Raw genomic sequence first — 20,775 nt, 5'->3', positions numbered from 1 at the left:
AAACGGCGGTCATTTTGAATTTGAATATAGATCTATGCTCTCCAGAGTATTATGAAGAGAGATATAGGCAGCCTTTGTCAAGATTGTTGAATCTGGCAGTATGTCACCAGATTGCTGTTTCTAAGCTTGTGCCAAAGCAACTTTTGATGTAATATGTAATAAATTGGTTAAAACCACCAAGTGAAGCAGCGGCCATTTTGAATTTGAATATAGATCTCTGCTCTCCAGAGTATTATGAAGAGAGATATAGGCAGCCATTGTCAAGATTGTTGTCTCTGGCAGTACGCCATCAGATTGCTGTTTATAAGCTTGTGCCAAAGCAACTATTGATGTAATATGTAATAAGTTGATTAAAAATTTAAATACTCTTTTGAAACTAGTAACACTTTTTATTTCAATTATTTGTATATTTTTGTAGGTAAATATTTTGTAGTGGCAACAGATGTATAATAGAGGTTAAAAAATAATAGGCAGATGTTCTTGGAGTGAACATCCTATTTATAATTCTGCATACCTCCTCTGAAAAGCACCCACACACAATAAATAACACACATACTGTACCCACCCCACCCAACACACTCTGACACTGTACAATCTTACTTCCACCAGAATACATAATATCTATAACTGTGATATGTTAATTGTTATTGATATTATATAAACACCAGACATGCTGATTACTTGAAAACATTATTTTCAACAATTTCATGATTTTGTAAATTAAGATAAAATAAAATCATCCCTCAAATCAACTGTAGTTCATATTTCTTTCTCATTATGATTTCATGTGTCATGAGGTGTCACTGATGCATTGTTGTACCTATTTTGTCTGGTATAATCCTACAGAAAGACTTCCATCAATCTGACGAGCCGTGGAAATTGACACCTCGCTCGGAACCAACCACAAGAAACATTCAAGCTGCGATACTACAAACAGCTGGGCCTGCCACCACCTCTACTGTTATCATATATAACAACAAATTTCTTCATAATAGGAACTTTGATAAGGCGCATTTTCTTGAAGCTGCAAATGCACTCCAGGCTTTGGGTTTGGGAAGAGTAGTTTCACTTGGCGGCAAAAGTCGTGTGAATGTTTTCATCAAAAAACAACCCGGTGAAGCGGAGGCCATTTTGAATTTAAATCGAGATCTTTGCTCACCGGAGTATTATGAAAAGAGATATAGGCAACCTTTGTCTAAAACATTGTCTTTAGGTGTTCGGCACCAGCTTGCTTCTGCAAAGCTTGTGCCGAAACAGCAGTTGATGTAATTAGCGTTTGGTAGAGAACTAAGCTAGTCATTAGTATCATTTCATCAGCTTGCTGGAAGCATGTTTAGACACAATATTCTCATTAGAGATCCTTGGCTGAATGTATCATGTTTGCTACGTGTTGATTATATTACTGAGGTTCGGCTGTATTATTAGGCACAATACATTGTTAGAGATCTGTGGTCGAATGTATCTCAGTAGCTATTTTACCAGTTGTTCAACATGTTATCGTTCTGTGTCTCCACTTTGCTGATCTAGGACATATTATTTTATTATATTGTATTTCGGGCATTGTTAGTATCATGAGCATCATTTTGTTTCTCCACTTTGCTGTAAATAATAGAGTGTGTTCTCAGTAACACATTTTTTTAAATCTTTGCTGTTCTAGGATTAGGTGATTTAACTTGAATAATGGCATTTTTAGTAACATGAGCATCCCACCCCTCATGCCTACTGATGCACCCCCCTCCACACCGAAGATATACACAATAATACCCACATCTCAGTGGAACAAAATAACTAAGAGTTCAAACTAAGATAAGATAGGATATTATTATGAACACTGTAATATGCAGTGTAGTGCTGGTGTGTTTACAGAGATACACTTGTGTGTCTTCTTTCTGTTAAAACACATCTTGTGTGTCATTTTCAGAGGGGTATAGAAGCCATTTTTAAAGGTATTGGAAAAAGCCACACAAGCAAAAATACACTAAACAGTCAGATACACACAAAAGTCACACAAGATGTAAAAATAGACACATGTATAAGATGTAAAAAAAGACACAGAAAATATGTATTATACTGAAAAAGATACACAAGAAAGTCACACAAGCTCACAAACACACCCCTGACTCAAAATCATGACCAATTGCTTGTAAAAATTGAAAATGATTAGTAAATTATAATATTCATACAAAATTAATTTATAGTCCCAGGCATATTTCAGTCTCAGTGCCAGTACCTTGATGCAATGGGCTATTCCATTTAAAATCCACACTACCCCTGTGGAAGATTTAGCCCAAGTCTTCCACAGAGGGAGTACGAGTTTTGAATAGAATAGATAATTGGGTAACTTCCATTTGAAATGCTCAAGTTGTGGAAGATGTAGGTAAAGCCGAATACAGGGAGTATGGATTTCAAAATGATTAACCCTGGCAATTACATTTGAAAAACATACTCCCCCTGTGGAAGATAATTCCAAAATCTTCCACAGGGGTAGTGTGGATTTTAAATGGAATAGCCCAATGTTACGCTTGGACATACGATTGATGTACATCTTTTGTCTGGTATAATCCTACAGAATGTCTGCTATTCAGGTGACCGGCCTTGGAGATTGACTCCCCGTTCAGAACCAACCCTGCGGAACATCCAAGCAGCAATACTTCAGACAGCAGGACCTGCCACAACGTCATCTGTTGTCATTACCAACTATCGATTCCTTCATAATACAAACTTTGGTAAAGCGCAATTTTTAGAAGCGGCAAATGCACTCCAGGAATTGGGTTTGGGAAGAGTAGTGTCACTTGGCAGAACTCATGTCAAAATTTATATCAAGAAACCACCCAGTGAAGTGGTGGCCATTTTGGATCTAAATCCTGATCTTTGCTCACCAGAGTATTATGAAAAGAGATATAAGCAACCTTTGTCCAAAACGTTGTCTCTTGGTTTGCGACATCAGCTTGCTTCTGCAAAACTTTTGCCAAAACAACAATTGATGTAACAATAACAGAGTTGGGTAGATCACCTAGTGTGAAATGGGGCCATTTTGAATTTTGAATCTTTGCTCCCCGGAGTATTATGAAAAGAGATATAAGCAGCTTCTTTTTAATTCATTATCTCTTGGTTTGCGTCATCAGTTTACTTTTGCAAAGTTTGTGGCAAAATGGCAATCGATCATTGATGTAATTATAGTTTGGTTGACCACCTAGTGTGAAGTGGGAGCTATTTTGAATTTAAATTGGGATCTTTGCTTTCCGGAGTATTATGAAAAAAGATATAAGCAACTTTTGTCAAAATCATTCTCTCTTGGTTTGCATCATCAACTTTCTTCTGCAAAACTTGTGCCAAAACAGCAAGAGATATAATCAGCTTATGTGTATGCGTTCATCACAAGCTTGCTTCTGCAAACCTTTTGCTGAGACAGCAAATTAGTCTTCAGAGCTTGTGGGAGTGCGTAATCTACGAATAGCGCTTTTTTAATATGGAATTAGGCATGACCTTGACACAGTATCATCCAAGCGCCACAAGTCATGTCACATTGAGTTATTCCATTTAAAATCCACACTCCCCCTGTGGAAGATTTTTGAAACATCTTCCACAGGGGAGTATGAATTTCAAATGGAATAAATACATTAGGCAGCGCCATTTAAAACTCACCCTCCCTCTGTGGAAGATTCTGGTTGAATCTTTCTCAAGAGGGTGTGTGAAATTCAAATGGAGATACCTGATGTGCTCATTCCATTTGAGATTCATATTCCCCCTGAAGGGGAGTGTGGATTTGAAATGGAATAGCCCATTGAAAACTGTTATCCATTGTGTTGGCAGCATATCACCAAGGATTCTCGAGTACTAATATACTATAGGATAAGCCACTCGTCTGCGCAAATGAAGTCAGTCACACAGCCAATGCAAGATCATGCATGTGATGGCACGCGCTGTGTAGGAGTGTATTTTCTGTGGAAGAGTTGATGCATGTTTACGACATCGTTTCAAAAAAAATTAAATGGCCAAAAACAGCGAACAATTGGTCGTTTCTTTCCATTACTATCATATTTTGAAAAACCAAGTAGCTGAGGAGTTACCTTAATATGCTAGGAAAATATTATAACCGATTACCCCATGATGAGACTGGCTAAATAAGCTGTATTTTTGCCGGAAGGGTCCGAATAATTGGCAGTCGATGTGCGCCATCTTGGAAAAATAGCTCGAAATAGACTTCCTCGACAGTCGTTCAAGATTGAGGAGATTTTAACCTGACGATTGACCAATCAAATTTTGCCCACTCAAATGCCCTAGCAACTGTCAATCAAATACAGGATAAGTCCTTTTGACCAAACGTGCATCATAGCCGTTCACAAGTACGTAAGTTTTAGGCTACGCACTGGATTGCATAGCAACCCGCACTCAAATGCCCTAGCAACCGTCTATCAAACAGCCGTGGAATGCTACTGGAATGCCGGCGAAGTGACTTCACTTTTTATACAGAGATTAAATACGAGTGTCACAGCCCTGATATCACTCAGTAGCTTGCTGAAGCTATATGATTATACTTTAGCAAATGTTAATGTGATGTAGGCAACACAAAATGTTGTATTTGAGTAGTTAAATTATCATAGTAATACTGATGTTGCACAATAATGTATAGGCAAGTGCATCTTTTCTGGAACAAATTAATGCTATTGTTTGAAATTTACATGTAGTATTTGTAGAATATTCAATTTGATTGAGTACATCTTTGGAGTTGTATCCAAGAAACTTGATTGCACCATTGACACCCTTTTTACCTTTACAAAATGAAAATGTGCTGATTTCCAGTGGCTCCAAAAACACTTGTGTATGCCATTGCTTATGTTCAAGACTTTCCAGTAGTTGAAACTTGATTAGTTGTTGTATGCAGGCACAATACTTTGATAGAGATCCTTGGTTGATTGTATCTCGGTAGCTGTATTATACTGGATGTTCCACATGTCATTGTTTTGTTTTCCTCTTTGCTGTTATATAGAATAATTATGTATATAAACTGGCCTCAAAAAGAAACTTATAATTTTTCACAAGGTCATATCTTAAAATCCTCTCTATAAAAATGAACCAAAATCGCACACAGGATTACTTGAATACTCTACTCTAAACACTGGTCATCAGTAACCAAACAGTTGTCCAACTGACACAACAGCAAACTGCACTGATATGGAACACCTTCCTTGACCACATTAACAGCCCAAAAGGCTGGGTTCCAATTATTAGCCTGTACATGAACAAAATTACACACAGGATTACTTCAATACTCTACTCTAAACACATGTCAGTAACCAAGCAGTTGTCCAAGCAGTATTGAAGTAATCCTGTGTGTAATTTTTGTTCATTTTTATAGACAGGATTTTAAGATATGACAAAAAAAAAAATTATAAGTTTCTTTTGAAGCCAGTTTATTTCAGAGCTTACTTACGGTAGTTGAAACTTGAATAGCAAGCAAAATACTTTGTCAGGGATTCTTATAAATAATATTTCTGGTAGATATATTATGTAGTCTGTAATATATATAGGAACATGCAATGGAGCAGTAGCATAGGACTCATTATCATGTAATATAGGACCGATTGCTTGTGAAAATAAGAAAGTAATTGCTTGAATTGAAAATTTGTACAAAATAAACGCTTCCACCGATAGATTTACAGTCAGAATATTTCTGATATGTCAGTATCTTGATCTTTTATGATATTTCCTTCTTAAATAAAAGAAAATTTATTTATTGTATATTTTCTCAGGCATGTATTCTTTGTGATACTTGCATTTTAATACTTAATGTGTTGCACTGACTGATGTCCTGCTAGGACACATCAGATAGGCTGCCCTCCCTCTTTATATTTCCTTTTTGTCCCTCTTTATATTTCCTTTTTGATACATTTATATGTACATCTTTTGTCTGGTATAATCCTACAGAAAGTCAGCTCCCAGTTTGTACGTGACCCACCTTGGAAACTGACTCCTCGCTCTGAACCAACCCTGAGGAACATCCAAGCAGCAATTCTTCAGACGGCAGGAGCCGTCACGACTTCCGCTGTTGTCATTACGAACAACCGATTCCTTCACTGCACAAACTTCAATGTGGAACGCTTTTTGGAAGCTGCAAATATCTTGCAATCGTTGGGTCTTGGCACAGTAGTTGTCGTAGGAAAGCTTAAAGTTTTTATAAAGAAACAACCTAGTGAAGTGGCGGCCATTTTGGATTTGAATTCAGATCTGTGCTCTCTGCAGTATTACGAAGAGAGATTTAAGCAGCCATTGTCGAGAACTGTGTCATTATCAGTGCGTCATCAGCTTGCCACTGCTAAGCTTGTGTCAAAACAGTTGTTGATGTGATATGTATAATGGCAGTAAAAAATTGAGTGTTCATGTTGCACTTTCTAGCTGTTTATACTACTTCCGAAATATTTTATTCAAGTTTGTTCATTATATAGCTGTTGTCTTCAATATCGTCACAATATCTTATCAAGATATGGTACAGGGAATGCTGTAACTCTCTTTTAATATCTGCCATAGACTTAAATCATTTGTTTGCATTATTTTGATTAGCTTAAATATTTGACAGGTTCAAAACAGTAAATACTAAACTGATATTTTTTTGCTGTAATTCTACAGAGAGTCACCCAGTCAACTAAACAGGACAAGCCTTGGAAGTTACACTCTCAATTAGAAGTAACTACTAGAAGCATCCAATCTGCTATTCTGCAGTCACCAGGGCCCGTCACCACTTCCACCGTCATCGTATACAACAATAAATTCCTTCACAATAAGAATTTTGACAAAGAGCAGTTTCTTGAAGCTGCTAATACCCTACACACATTGGGTTTGGGGACTATAATAACACTTGGTGACCGTAAAAGGGTGAACGTTTTTATCAAGAAACCTCCCAGTGAAGCGACGGCCATTTTGAATTTGAATCCGGATCTTTGCTCTCCACAATATTATGAAAAGAAGTACAACAGGCCTTTGTCAAGAACGATTTCTTTAGCTGTACGTCATCAGCTTGCTTCGAAAAAGCTGGTGCCGAAACAGCTCTTAATGTAATCTTGATGTTGATAAGAAAAATGATAGGATTTTCAGGCCTGTACTTGATGTATGTGACCTTTCAGGCATGCTATCGATGTTCCTCATTCCTTATGTATACTGGGTTACTTTGTTACTAACTTCTAACAACATTACTCCACAACTATACATCATCAAACAAACATTCAAACAAGAAGTTAACATTGCAGTTAACATTGCAAACAAAGCCTGATATAAAATAGTGTATATAATGATCAACTACACAGGACACAGAGGATTGGTTTTTGCTTAATTTTATTTACCTTTTCATTATACAGAGAACTGATTATCACACTACATCAAAACAGCCATGGAAACTAACACCGCATTCGGAACCAACACCTCGAAATATCCAGGCCGCTCTACTACAAACCACCGGACCAGTCACAATTTATTCTGTTGTCGCCGGAAACTACCGGTTCCTCAAGAAATTCAGCGTGGATCAGTTTGTAGAGGCTGCCTATGCATTACAAGCCTTGAATTTAGGCGATGTAACGTCAGTTGGAAAGACTGTAGTGTTCATCAAAAAGTCGCCAAGTGAAGCGGCGGCCATTTTGGAAACAAATCCAGATCTGTGTTCACAGGACTATTATGAGGAACGATACAGTCAGACGTTGTCAAAAACGGTTTCATTGGGTATCAGACATCAGTTGGCTGTTAACAAGCTTGTACCTAAACAGCTTCTTATGTGATGGAAACCTAATATAAGACGACATCATTTTTGCACAATTACATCATTTTTGCACAATTACATCATTTTTGCACAATTACATCATTTTTGCACAATTACATCATTTTTGCACAATTACATCATTTTTGCACAATTACATCATTTTGCACAATTACATCATTTTTGCACAATTACATCATTTTTGCACAATTACATCATTTTTGCACAATTACATCATTTTTGCACAATTACATCATTTTTGCACAATTTTATAACCAGCTGATTTTGCTTTTTTTTTCAATTACAATATAAATATTATTTATTAACACATAGTATGTTATATTACTGGTGTCAACACAATTTGTTTTTGAATGCTGATTTTAGTAGCAAAACTACACATTTGATTATTTGAAAACATTGAGGTTGGTAGCAAAATAGCAAAACTTCATTTGATTCTTTGAAAACATTGATGTTGGTAGCAAAATAGCAAAACTATACATTTGATTCTTTGAAAACATTGATTTTAGTAGCAAAATAGCAAAACTGTACATTTGATTTTTTGAAAACATTGATGTTGGTAGCAAAATAGCAAAACTATACATATGATTCTTTGAAAACATTGATGTTGGTAGCAAAATAGCAAAACTATTCATTTGATTTTTTGAAAACATTGATGTTGGTAGCAAAATAGCAAAACTGTACATTTGATTTTTTGAAAACATTGATCATGATGTTGGTAGCAAAATAGCAAACCCCACATAAATTGGATTCTTTAAAAATATTGGTTATAGCGAAATAGGAAAACTATACATCATTTGATTTTTTTGAAAACATTTATTTTGGTAGCAAAATAGCAGAAATATAGATTCCATTCTTTGGCACATAATATTTTATTACTGGTGTAAACACAACTTGTTTTTGAACGCTGATTATAGTAGCAAAATAGCTAAACTACACATTTGATTTTTTGAAAACATTGATATTGGTAGCAATATAGCAAAACTATTCATTTGATTCTTTGAAAATATTGATTTGGGTAGCAAAATAGCACAACTTTAACTATACATTTGATTCTTTGAAAACATTGATTTTGGTAGCACATAACAAACTATACAGTTGGTTCTTTGAAAACATGGATTTTAGAAGACTAGTAAAATAGCAAAACTATACATTAAATACTTCGAAAACATTGATTTTGGTAGCAAAATAGCAAAATATATTCATTTGATTTAAACATGTACAACAAATAATATTACTACATTCACCCAGACAAAACACCATTTTTGCTGTGACACAAAATCAATCTTTGTGACATATGCATAATTATTACAATAATTATAATATTCACCACCACAAACAATCCCCATATACAAAATTCAAAATCTTAAAAAATCAAGAAATGCTCATTCAATTGGCTAGTCGAAACTTGTCTACAGTGTCAGAACTTAGGGGGGGGGGGGGGCAAAAGGATGAAATTGATGCTGAAGTGAAGAATCAAGATTTGAAGGTAAGAACACTTTTGATTTTATTTTTCCACTAACTTTTGCTTTAAAAAAACATTTCAAAAACCTAAACATTTTTTAAAGGAATATTTTTGTTTTCATTTAGGAGCCCAAAAACCTTATGAAGTGTATGCTGATGAAGTACAGTTTGACATGTGAGTACATGGATTAAAAAAAAAAGGCTATTCCAACTGAAATTCACACACCCCCTATGGAAGACATGACCCTTATCATCCGCACAGGGAGTGTAGATTTCAAATGGAGTCTATTCAGGTAACCCCATTTGAAATTTGCACTCCCTGTTTGGGAGAGTAAGGTCATGTCTTCAACAGAGGTGTATGGATTTCAACTGGAATAGCCCAATAAGGGAGCAAACCAAAATATTGATGACGTCCCATGAAGGAAATTAGTTTTATCACAAGGTTGACCCTTCCTACCCATCTGAAATGAAAACCATGGTTTAAATTACACAAATCGTCGGGTGCATTACATAGTGACTGATGTCAAACCCAGGGTGTTTTACATAGTGACGCATGTTGATCGCAAATTTATCAAAAAATTGGCTTCGGGAAAATGTTGAGTAGGTAAATTGTAGTGGGCATAGATTACAAACTTGTCATTAATGTTCAGTAATTCATGTGTCTATTAAAAGTAGACCCTTGAAAGATATTTTCAAAATGTTAAAATGTAGTAATATCGTACATATCACACATATAATAGATTGCCAAAGGTATGCATCACTATTTTTTACACAATTATTTTGAGATCTCAACATCTGTCGCTGTGGATCTTACCGTAAAGTGCAGATCCGTCACTATGTAATGCACCCGGCGAAATGGTCTCAATATACAGGGTGTATCAAAATGATTAGTACCCAACTTTATGCATGCGATTTGATACTCCGAGCAGCGAAAAATCGCACATATGTCACTGCTGAACTTACAGTGAACCAAAGTACACCACGGTATATCAAGTTGCAAGATGGGATCCACATAATGTATAGATCAGTGGGCTATTCCACTTAAATTCCATACACCCCTATGGAAGACATGATCTTAACCTTCCACACAGGGAGTGTGAATTTCAAATTGGGTTACCGGAATGGGCGACTCGAGTTTTTAAATACACTCCCTGTGTGGAAGGTTACGGTCATGTCTTCCATAGGAGATGTATGGATTTCAACTGTAATAGCTCAATGTCATAAAACAGTATATTGCAGCCATTTCAAGTGGATGCAGTGTTGCATTTTGAAGAAATAGGCATTTCAATGGATATCAAAATTAGGTACCTATCATTTTGATACAGCCTGTACAGGAATCTGCAAAGGATTTCAAATGTTAGATGATAAATGTTTGTGATATTTCTTCAATGGAAATCGTCCATATGCCGGACATGCGAAGTAGGGTTGTGTGTAGAATTTAGCCAATTTCACCTATTTTGTATGGAAATTGCTGGTGTGTTTCATCCATAGATTAGATAGTGCATAAATTTAGAGGCAACAAACAAGTTTAATGTAAAATTGTGATGACATACCCCAGAATTCCTGTAAAAAAAGTTTCATTCTATATTGAACACATACATGTATGACACCTGGCAGTTATTCTTTTATAGAAATTCTGGGGTGTCATAAGTAGATTAGATAATGCATAAATTTAGAGAGAACAAACATTTCTGCATTAAAGGCCCATGTAAAATTGTGATGTCATACCCCAGAATTTCTGTAAAAAAAGTTGATTAAATTTCACACACACAATAAATGGGTAACATCACTATCATTGCGAATTCCGGTGAAAAAAATCTGAAACATTCATATTGACTATATATAAAAACAAATAAAAACTGCTGGCTTTCATCACGCAAAATTTCCGCGCTGAAATTGCCTGTGGCAATGATGTCATGGTTCTTTGTGTTCAATTGTCGACAGCCTTCATTGTGTTACTGGGACGTCATTGCCACATGCAATTTCGGTGCCCGGGAAATTTGAATATCGGGTTGTGAGAGACAGCTGCTTTTATTAGTTTTTAAAGTCAATATTAGTTTGTTTTAAATAAAACCACATGATTTGTGCTTGATAATTATTTTTCTAACATAAGGCATAATGTTGTGATTGCCAGAGTGTTCCTTTAAGTATATTGAGGGGTTAGTGGAATAGCTGCCTAATAGACATTAGACAATTTTACTTGTTTTATTTTGTGATTCCAACTTGTTTCATGGCATAAGGAATATATTCACGCATTGTTATTTTCACAGTAGTTGTTTGGAACATAAAAAGCAAGAACAAATGTTGTGTGAAAATGTCCACTTTCACAATCTATGTCCACAATACCCCTTGAAGTGCATCACAGTTTTTGATCATATGTATTTTTTTAAATTCATTTATTTTAGGTGCGACAACTGCAAACCATCATCACCACACTTCCACGCCGAGAACACTGTCGTCCTGCAGCACGCCATCATTCACATTCTAACCGCCGACCCAACCTCATGCTGTACGATCCTACCGACGAACATCCGTGACTCACAATGCTTCATAATAGACCTAACTCAACTGCCACCAGGAACAGATTACAACAAGGATAGCATGTGTTGGAGGCAACAAAAGGGACAGATTGTAAAGGAGTATGTCCTACAGGAAAAGGACGGAAAGGTGCATAAGGTGTGGCCGCGTGGGAGGAACAGGAAGGAGTGTTATCTAGAGGAAAGGGATGGACAAGTGGTACAAGTAGTCTCACATATAGAACAAAATTGTAAACAAATCAAGGCCTACAAAACTATTTATTATAATACTAGTATGAAAGAAGCTCATAAGACTATAATAAAAGTAGACAATGTCAGTAGAGTATTTGTTCAATATACAGGGCTTAAGATTTCACACCACCAAATCATAGTCCCATAGAGATGTGCTAAATTTGCCTTAAAGAGGAAGCCTCACCAGAACAGTTCTTTGGTCAGAACCAAATTTGCCTGGTTATCAAATTAATCAGTGACAAGGTTATCTCTGAATTTGACAGGTGCTAATTGATGCAATAACATTAAACATCAATTAGCATCTGTCAAATTCAGAAATAACCTTGTCATGATTAATTTGGTAACAGGGCAGGTTTGGTTCACCCCAGAAGAACTGCTCTGGCAGGGCTTGTCTTTAAGAAAACATCAGTTTTTCTTCACAGGAGCGACTCAGTTTTTAGCGATAGTTGTGACGGTTGAAATCAGCCCTTGGCTGATTCCTCTGGCTGGGCAAAAAGTAGGTTGACCGTCATTATTTTTTATGACTGGCACACGAGATCTATATATGATGTCTGGGAATTACCAAATTTACATGCAAAATCATGCCAGTGTTTCCATATAGAAAACAGAAGAAAAAGGCTGCTTAAAATTACTAAAAATTACTTGATCTCTCCCATCCAGGGTTCCCACTGAGTTTTGGGGTCTTTTAGCACAGTAAAATCATAATGGACTCCATATTTTCAAAATTTTTAAAATTATGGGGTCCACCTGGACCCCATCATTTGAGATTAACATGTGAGAATTTGTGTCTAAAGACCCCAAAAATTGTTTGGGACCCCATAGTTTTCAAATTTTGCAGATTATGGGGTCCAATTAGACCCCATAATATTTTTGGACCTAGCGGGAACCCTGCTCCCATCTGTGGTACACTCACAGAATTTAACATTACTGATCATGGCAAATATTTTTTCCTGGAATTCCTCAACAACAAAAAATGTAATGCAGTAAATGTCCCCTTCAGTTAAATTTCAAATTCAATTTATTAACAAATAATATTAGAAAAGGAAAGGAATGTGTGTGGTATAGAGGATATGAACTTTTTGTAGTGCTTATCACTATCAGCTTAATTTGGGTTCTATACAACTAGCGACAACCCATAAGTCCGTATTTTTGTTGTAAAAATAGTTGTAAAGTGTAATTACCATTATAGTTTTTGCTACTGAAATCATTGTGACATAAAATGAACCTTATTTTAGATAGAATAAAACAATGTAATTATGAATGCATGTGACTCATTTGTGTCAGTAATTTACCATGATGTAACATACATGTATATAAGAAAATCATGTGATTTCACCAAGCTGTTGTTTCCAAAATATCATTCTTGTTTGATGATTGAGGATTTTGTCTTGTTCTATGATTTCATTTCTATATGACTTACCGTCATTCGCAGTACATTGGTACATGATTAAAATACCAGAGATGCTCCTTTTCAGGTTTTAGCCTGAAATCAGGTTTTTTGTTAGTCCGAATTCTAGTGTTTGGTTTTTATTTTCAGCTCATTTTGGGGCTTTTTGGCCTGCATTCACATGCTTTTTTAAGGTTTATCTCACCGGTTTTAGGTTTTTTAGTGAAACTTGAGTGTCATCTCTGAAATACAATGATAATTATTCTGGCTTTAATCATGGGGTAATTCACCTGTTTCTTGTGGTGGACATTCTGATTGAGTTCATGGTTGATGATATTCTGGGCAAAATTCAGCTTGGCGAGTGAGTGGACTGTAATTTGACGTTGAAATAGATTCTGAGAACTTCAATGAATTATAGTGTTGTCTCAATAGTTTTGTGTTTCAGTGAATTAATGTACTTTGTGTAAAAAAATGACCATTATTATTTTTTCTATTTATGACTTGTTTTGCTATGCTTTTGCAGAGAGCTTCTAGTCCACACACATCCTACACGCCAGGAAAACTGACGCCGTACTCGGCACCGACACCACGAAACATCCAAGCTGCTTTGCTACAAACCTCCGGTCCAATCACCATTCATCTTGTGGTTCGTTCAAACTTCACCTTTCTCAAGAACATTGGTGTGGATCAGTTTTTAGAGGCTGCGTACTCTCTGGAAACCCTTGGTCTTGGAACGGTCGCGACGGTTAAGAATCGCTTTAAAGTGTTCGTAAAGAAACCGCCCAGTGAAGCGAGGGCCATTTTGGAATTGAATCCGGATCTTTGTTGCCCAGATTATTACAGTACAAGATATAACAAGTCGTTGTCAAAGACAGTACCCTTGGATGTGCGGTCTCAAGTTGCAGCCATGAAGCTGGTATCAGCCAAACAGATGATGTAACATGAACTCTGACACATGACCTTTTAACTGGGGGTTTTTCAGATCATGATTGGATGAGTCATTTTAAAATACAACAAACATAACAAGAGCACAAAAGATAATACACAAATTACAGTCACAATAATTGTACAGCACATTGTATATTGTTTAGTAAGCTTACACAACACTAAAAAAGCCAAAATTATGTTCACAAACTTTCCATTTGTTTACTTATTGTGTGTTATTCAGGAAACAACTTCAGATCCGCCATGGAAGCTTACGCCATATTCAGAGCCAATGCAAAGAAACATTCAGGCGGCCTTGCTGCAAACTGCCGGTCCTGCAACCATCTATGCAGTCATTCATGCTAATTATAGATTCCTGAAAAAAGTTGCAATCGATGAGTTTCTTGTAGCCGCGCATGGATTGCAAGCGCTGAATCTAGGCATGGTAGTGTCAGTCGGCAAGCTGACAGTTTTCGTTAAAAAAACACCAAATGATGCTATGCCGATCTTAGAAGCCAACCCCGATTTGTGCGGGCCTGATTATTACGCAACCAGATATCACCAACCGTTGTCAAAGTCGTTCCCGCTGAATGTGCGAAGTCAACTCGCAGCTATGAAACTTGTTTCAGCTAAGCTGATGATGTGATGTGTTGCACGGAACGCATTTGGGTATAGCTGACAAAAATATGTGTTGGTATCACAATTGGCTAAAAACAAGCAAATATAACCATTTACAAGGACAACATTAACAAACAAAAGCAAATGAAAGTAGTCCCAAAACACATTGTATTCTATAAGTTGGCCAAGGATTAAGAAAATAATACATGTAGAAAACTCATATTTGAACCCAGGTCCTCCAGGTCTCTAGACTCAATAGACTGAACCCCATTGTTTCTTATGATGCATATAAGTTTGGTGTGATGTTTACTTGTTCAATGTATGGAAAGAGTGAATTATTATATATTTCCATTTGTCTTCTCTTCAAAGTGGCCAAGGATTGAAACAGTTTGATTAAGATTTGAAATTGGTTTCTAGACTGAACATAGCGCTTCATGATGACTCTAAATTGATGGTATTGTTATAATGTTGAAAATAGTGAATGATCTTGTACCTCTGTTCCTTCCTTCAAGTTGGGCAATTCAAGACAAACAAATGACTGGGATTTGCACCTGTTACCTTAAGGTTTCTAGACTGACTGAATCAAAACATGTTTCTAATGATGGGTATAGGTGTACAAAATTGGCATGATATTTACCAGTCCACTGTGAATAATAAATTATCTTCTGCCTATTTATATTCTGATGATTATTATGTCATAATTTGATTGTTCCAGTTGAAATCCATACACCTCCCATTCCAGACACAACAACCTTAATCTCCCATACAGGGGGTGTAGATTTCTAATGGGAGTCACCCATTCAGGTAACCCCATCTTAAGTTCACTCTACCTGTGTAGAAGATTAAGATCATGTCTTCCATAGGGGGTGTATGGCTTTGTTGTAACCTTTGAAGTGATATGGTCTCCTTCAGGGCTTTTTCTTTTTCCCTGAGACTAAATCTTTCTCTACAGAATCCACTGAAGGTTCTCTGTTTATTTTCACTCAAGTGGCATATCATTATTGCATCCCTGGCATGGGCAGGAAAAACATCCCATGTGTCTTTGGCCCCTGAACATGTTTGAAGCAAAACCTCTTATGTAACCAATTTGCAGTTTTGTTTTAAACATGTTCAAGGGCCATAGACACTAGGAGGTTTAATTTGCTGCCCATGGATGTGGCAAAAACTTTTTGGGTGTTGTGGTCTATCTTGACTTGACTTGACTTGTGTTGTGTTAAGGTGTTAGAGATGACTCTTCCTTCAGGTGGTAGATCTTGGAGCAGTATCATTTTGAAAAGTCAACCATAATGATTAAAAATTTTAAAGAAATTTAAAATTGTTACAATGCCAATATATATGTAGTCATTTAGATTCAAATTGTTTTATATATTTTGCTACTTGCCCAAATTTGAATAACAATGTTGCTGATTGGTCTAATTGATTATGAAAACTTCTTTTTGACCAATTGGCAGGTAGTTCTCATAGGTTTAAGCACCAAGTCACACACTCTCTTTCCTATATCCTACAGAAAACAGCAACAAAGCAGGAACTTTTGTGGAAATTGACTCCGCAAACAGAGGTGACGCCACGGAGAATCCAAGCTGCGTTGCTTCAAACGGCTGGTCCAATCACAATTCACCAAGTCGTTCTAAATAACTACAGGTTTCTTAAGTCATTCAACTGTGATCAGTTTCTTGATGCAGCAATCGCTTTACAGGCTCAGGGTCTAGGTACAGTTGTAGCGGTTGGCAGTCAGGGTCGTTCTAGGGTATATGTTAAGAAGCCGCCTAAGGAAGCGGCGGCCATTTTAGAAGCAAATCCCGATTTATGTTCTCCAGAGTATTATGAAAAGAGATACAATCAACCTCTGTCTAAGTATGTATCTTTAATTGTGAGGCATCAGGTTGCTGCTATGAAGCTTGTGCCTGCTAAACTTATGATGTAGTGGCTGGCTGTGGTCCATGTGACCTTTGACATGTTAAACTATTTTATACTTTACTTTTAATAACACATTTTAAAACCTGATAAATCGAGGTGTCGCATGCTAGGTTTTGAGTAATCTTATGGAATTGCACACACACCCCACACACCTCACTTGCATATAAACAACCATACACTAACAAACACATGATGGACATGCAACCACAGGTAAACAGGCTCAAATGATGCCAAGAGAAACAAACACCAAATATACAGAGGAGAGTAGATAGTAAAGGCAGAGATTTGAAACTTTCAGATTTCTTGAATTACAGACATTTCATTATTATGTTTGAAAATGTTTTTTTTTTTCTTTCTTTAAAAAGTTATTGTAAATATGTTTATTGTTGTATGAGCAATTCAAAATGTACAATCATTAGGAAGCTGATTTCAAGCTGATCTTGTGATGGGTATGTTTTGATTTTGGTAGTGACTCACATTCTCCTTGTCTTGGGAGTGTCACTAAGTTACAACAATAGGAGGGCAACAAAGGGGAAAATGCATTGTCAGTGCATTGGGACTATAGTGTGTCTTATCTCAAGTTGAGAGTAATGCCATGTTGGATTTCGCAGTGGCAGGTTCGTCTCAATGCGTTTATGTTGTTGCGTCGCTAGCGTATGGACCCTTTTATGCATGTGTGTGCCCCGTAGGATTAGGTTTGTGTGCGCTATTCATGGTGCCACTACGAAATCCTACATGGCGTTACTATCAACTTGAGACGGGACAGATTACATCTTTCGGTGCTTATTTAGGGTGATCAAGGGTTCCCTTTGGTCAATGTCTGATGGGGAATATTAGCCCCCTGTTACCCTCCCCCCCCTCCCCTTTTGTTACGCCACTTCATGTTGAACATGATTCCCGATTACTTATATTCGAGGAAAGGATTGGGGTAGTGATTAGTCATGATGTAAAGATTTTGAAAACCAACCAAAACAATGTACAGTTGCCTGAATTGCTACCTTTTTTAATAGTTTTAGATGAAAGCTTATTTTAACTCTTTGTAATGTTGTTTGTAAAGCTGTGATTTTAAAAAATAATGTTCAACAATTATTCATAGTTGTAAAAATTGTACAAATTGTAGATGAAAAAAAAATGTATTTTGTATTTTGTTCTTGGTGCATTTTTTTCATTCCTAATTCAAAAATGTTGTTGATGACAAATTTGTGTGTAAAGTAACATTGTAAATATGGAACATAAAAAGCTCTTAACTTCATTGAAAATTGTACATTAGTACTAATGCCAAGATAGAATATAAAGATTAGGAATTTCTGCAGCATGTATTATACTTGTTGATGTTGTAGCGGATTTGCAGTTCCTCATTCCAATTCTTAGGTAAGGGCCCTGGGTGTTCACTTTCATTTGAAAGGCACAATGCAGTGATCATTCTGGAATGTCAAAATACGCCTACCCCACACCATTTTGTAAATACAGGCCTTTAGTTAATGCCATTTAGCCCCTATTTAATACATTATCACAAGGACCATTTTCATGAAAATGTAACCCATTTAGCATTTCAAGGACGCTTTTCTTATCTGATACCCATAGTTTTGGAATTTTTAAAAATGGTTCCTTAAGGATACATCAACAATGTTTCCAGTCTTTGCAGCATATTTTAGATAATTCACAGATCTTGCACCAAAACACCTGAAAATTTTTTATGTTATCGTCTGCTGACCCCTTTCCGCTTTTTTTTCAGATAAAAAAAGCGTACACATATTGTCAATGTGGGTGAACACCCCATTGGGATAAGGTGAAAAAACATGAGATGTAGTTTATTCCAATAAAAATCATAGCGAGACCAATAAAAATTGGGCGTAAAGCATCCAATTTTATCATTATTATGTTTCGGATCCAATGGACTCATCAAAACATGGTTCCACTGTATAGAAGTAGAAATAAGGGTATGTACAGAACTTCATCAATTTCTAAAAGTGTTAAGAACAAGTTTGCTGAAAATATAGACATTTTGATGGTAATTTTTCAATGAAATGTAAAATATAGACATTTGTTACTGCAATTATAAATTAAGTATGTGATGGAATCAAGCAAAATAAAAGTATATTAGAGAAAATGTTTGTTTGCACAATGAATGTTATATTATAACTGTTCATTGGCTTAGCATTCAATATTCAAAATTCTGGAAATCACAAAGCAAAATCCAGTATTCAATTCCTGAGATATTTAAGTTCAAAACAGTTTCACCTTCACCACACTTATTTTGCTTGAGCCCACCATGTACACTGAATTTTTTTTAATGGGCTACAGTAGATGTGATAAGATGTGTAGGCCACTTTGGGACAGCACATTTGACTTAAATTTATCCAAAGTTGGTCTGTACTTGGAGCACTTACATTAGGCAAAAAAAAATGGTTTGCTTGCCTTCCAGTGGGATTTTTGGGGTGGGTGGGTCGGTCAGTTTTTTTATGACTCTAAATGTATAGGCCTGTAGGCAATGAACATAGGTCATATGCAAAGATAAATGAATACTCCACGTCAGACCTTCAATATGCAAGATACACCATAGAAATGGATTCACTTAGAATGACTGCAGCGTACAGAATGAGACACAGTTTATGAGAAACTACAGTTATAAATGGTATAGTGATGATTTTCTTCTTAAGAGAATATTATTGGCCAAATTTAGCATTGAAATGAGCTTGACATACAGAAAAAGTAATATAAGACCATTCAAATTATAAATTAAAATCTACTTATCTACAAAACAAAAGCAAACAAAAAACAAATTTTGGCCACTTTTGTGTCAGTCAGTGGAGGGCAAGCAAACAAAATTTTTTTAAAGCATTAGAGACATACATAGTCTGGTAGATATCCCTACCCTAGTGACATAATGTTTTACTTAGATACCTGTGTGTATATAACATATTTTCTTGTATTTGATGTGTAGACAGAGAATTAGTTTAATAAAATGTAAATGAAGACAAAGTTGTGATCTTGTTGAATTTATATTGATTTGTTGTGTTGATTCCTTAACCTCATAGACACTACTCCCTTTCTTACAGAGCTCCTCATTGGTTAATTACATGATGTAATCGTCTGAATAACCAACCAAACTAGAGCTTATAGATCTTTTAGCAATTGCAAGCTTAAATCCCCTTTAGCTCATATCTGATTGACTCAATACATGATATACCCAAAGATTTTCATGCAACACTCAGAATGCAACATGTTTTTGCAAAATGCTCCAAATTTGATTCCCAATGTAAATGGTACCTATAGACTCCTGCATATTAAAGAGGAGACTCTTTACCGTTGGGGCTCTTAGATTCGTGACCATATTAGGAAAGAAATAGGTTTTCAATGTTCTCTTTTCTAATTTTGAAAAATTAAGAGCCCCTCAAATATAGGAATTATCCACAGTTAGTTATTTTAAACAACAACCAATGGCATCTATCAATCTTACAATTTATGCCCTGCGTGTCATTAGTTCAAAGCCTCCAGACATGCTCCAGAAGACTTGCGAATGCATGGGATACAATAAAATGGAGTACATCACCTGTTAAGTTAAATTGGTATTGATGGAAATAATTCTTTCGAATGAATTGTCTTGTGGAGCATGTTTGGAGGATAATTTGATCTATTGTGCTCCGGAAGTAACTTTGATAGCGGCTATCTTGGTTTGGTTGATAGATGAACCAATTTATTGATCATATCATTACGGGTATTGATCAAAGCACAGATTCTGTGATCAAAGGAACCCCAGAATGCATTGTGGGTAAAGTACTTTTGGTCATGTGTTGCATTATGGGGGTTGCATGAAATCTGCTTTGTGATATACTTGTCTTAGAGGCTGATAATTCAGGCAGTAGGGTTAACCTATCTAAGATAGGTGAAGTCAAATACACACAACCTGTTTCAAAGCCGATGCCTCCCCATTT

The 20,775-nt window shown here is 36.2% G+C and overlaps 1 protein-coding gene across 12 annotated transcripts in view; it reads left to right on the top strand.

The window, feature by feature from the left end:
- The window catches only part of LOC140170248 (uncharacterized), a 244,712-nt gene that overhangs the window by 136,791 nt on the left and 87,146 nt on the right, over positions 1-20,775 (top strand). The window contains exon 5 of one of the 12 annotated variants that reach the window (XM_072193602.1): positions 16,431-19,589. The exons of 8 other annotated variants lie outside the window; for them this stretch is intronic. In XM_072193602.1, coding sequence (XP_072049703.1) covers positions 16,431-16,847 — 417 coding nt within the window. In that variant the 3' untranslated portion in view covers positions 16,848-19,589. Of the gene's footprint in view, positions 1-7,352; positions 7,782-13,904; positions 14,507-14,549; positions 14,967-16,430; positions 19,590-20,775 lie in introns of those variants that run through there. 3 more of the 12 variants (XM_072193626.1, XM_072193604.1, XM_072193608.1) reach the window with 3 other exon arrangements.

The sequence above is a fragment of the Amphiura filiformis genome, chromosome 14, assembly GCF_039555335.1.
Source record: "Amphiura filiformis chromosome 14, Afil_fr2py, whole genome shotgun sequence".
NCBI lineage: Eukaryota > Metazoa > Echinodermata > Ophiuroidea > Amphilepidida > Amphiuridae > Amphiura > Amphiura filiformis.
Note: the sequence above shows the minus strand (reverse complement) of the source record. Positions and strands in the feature narration are given on the sequence as shown.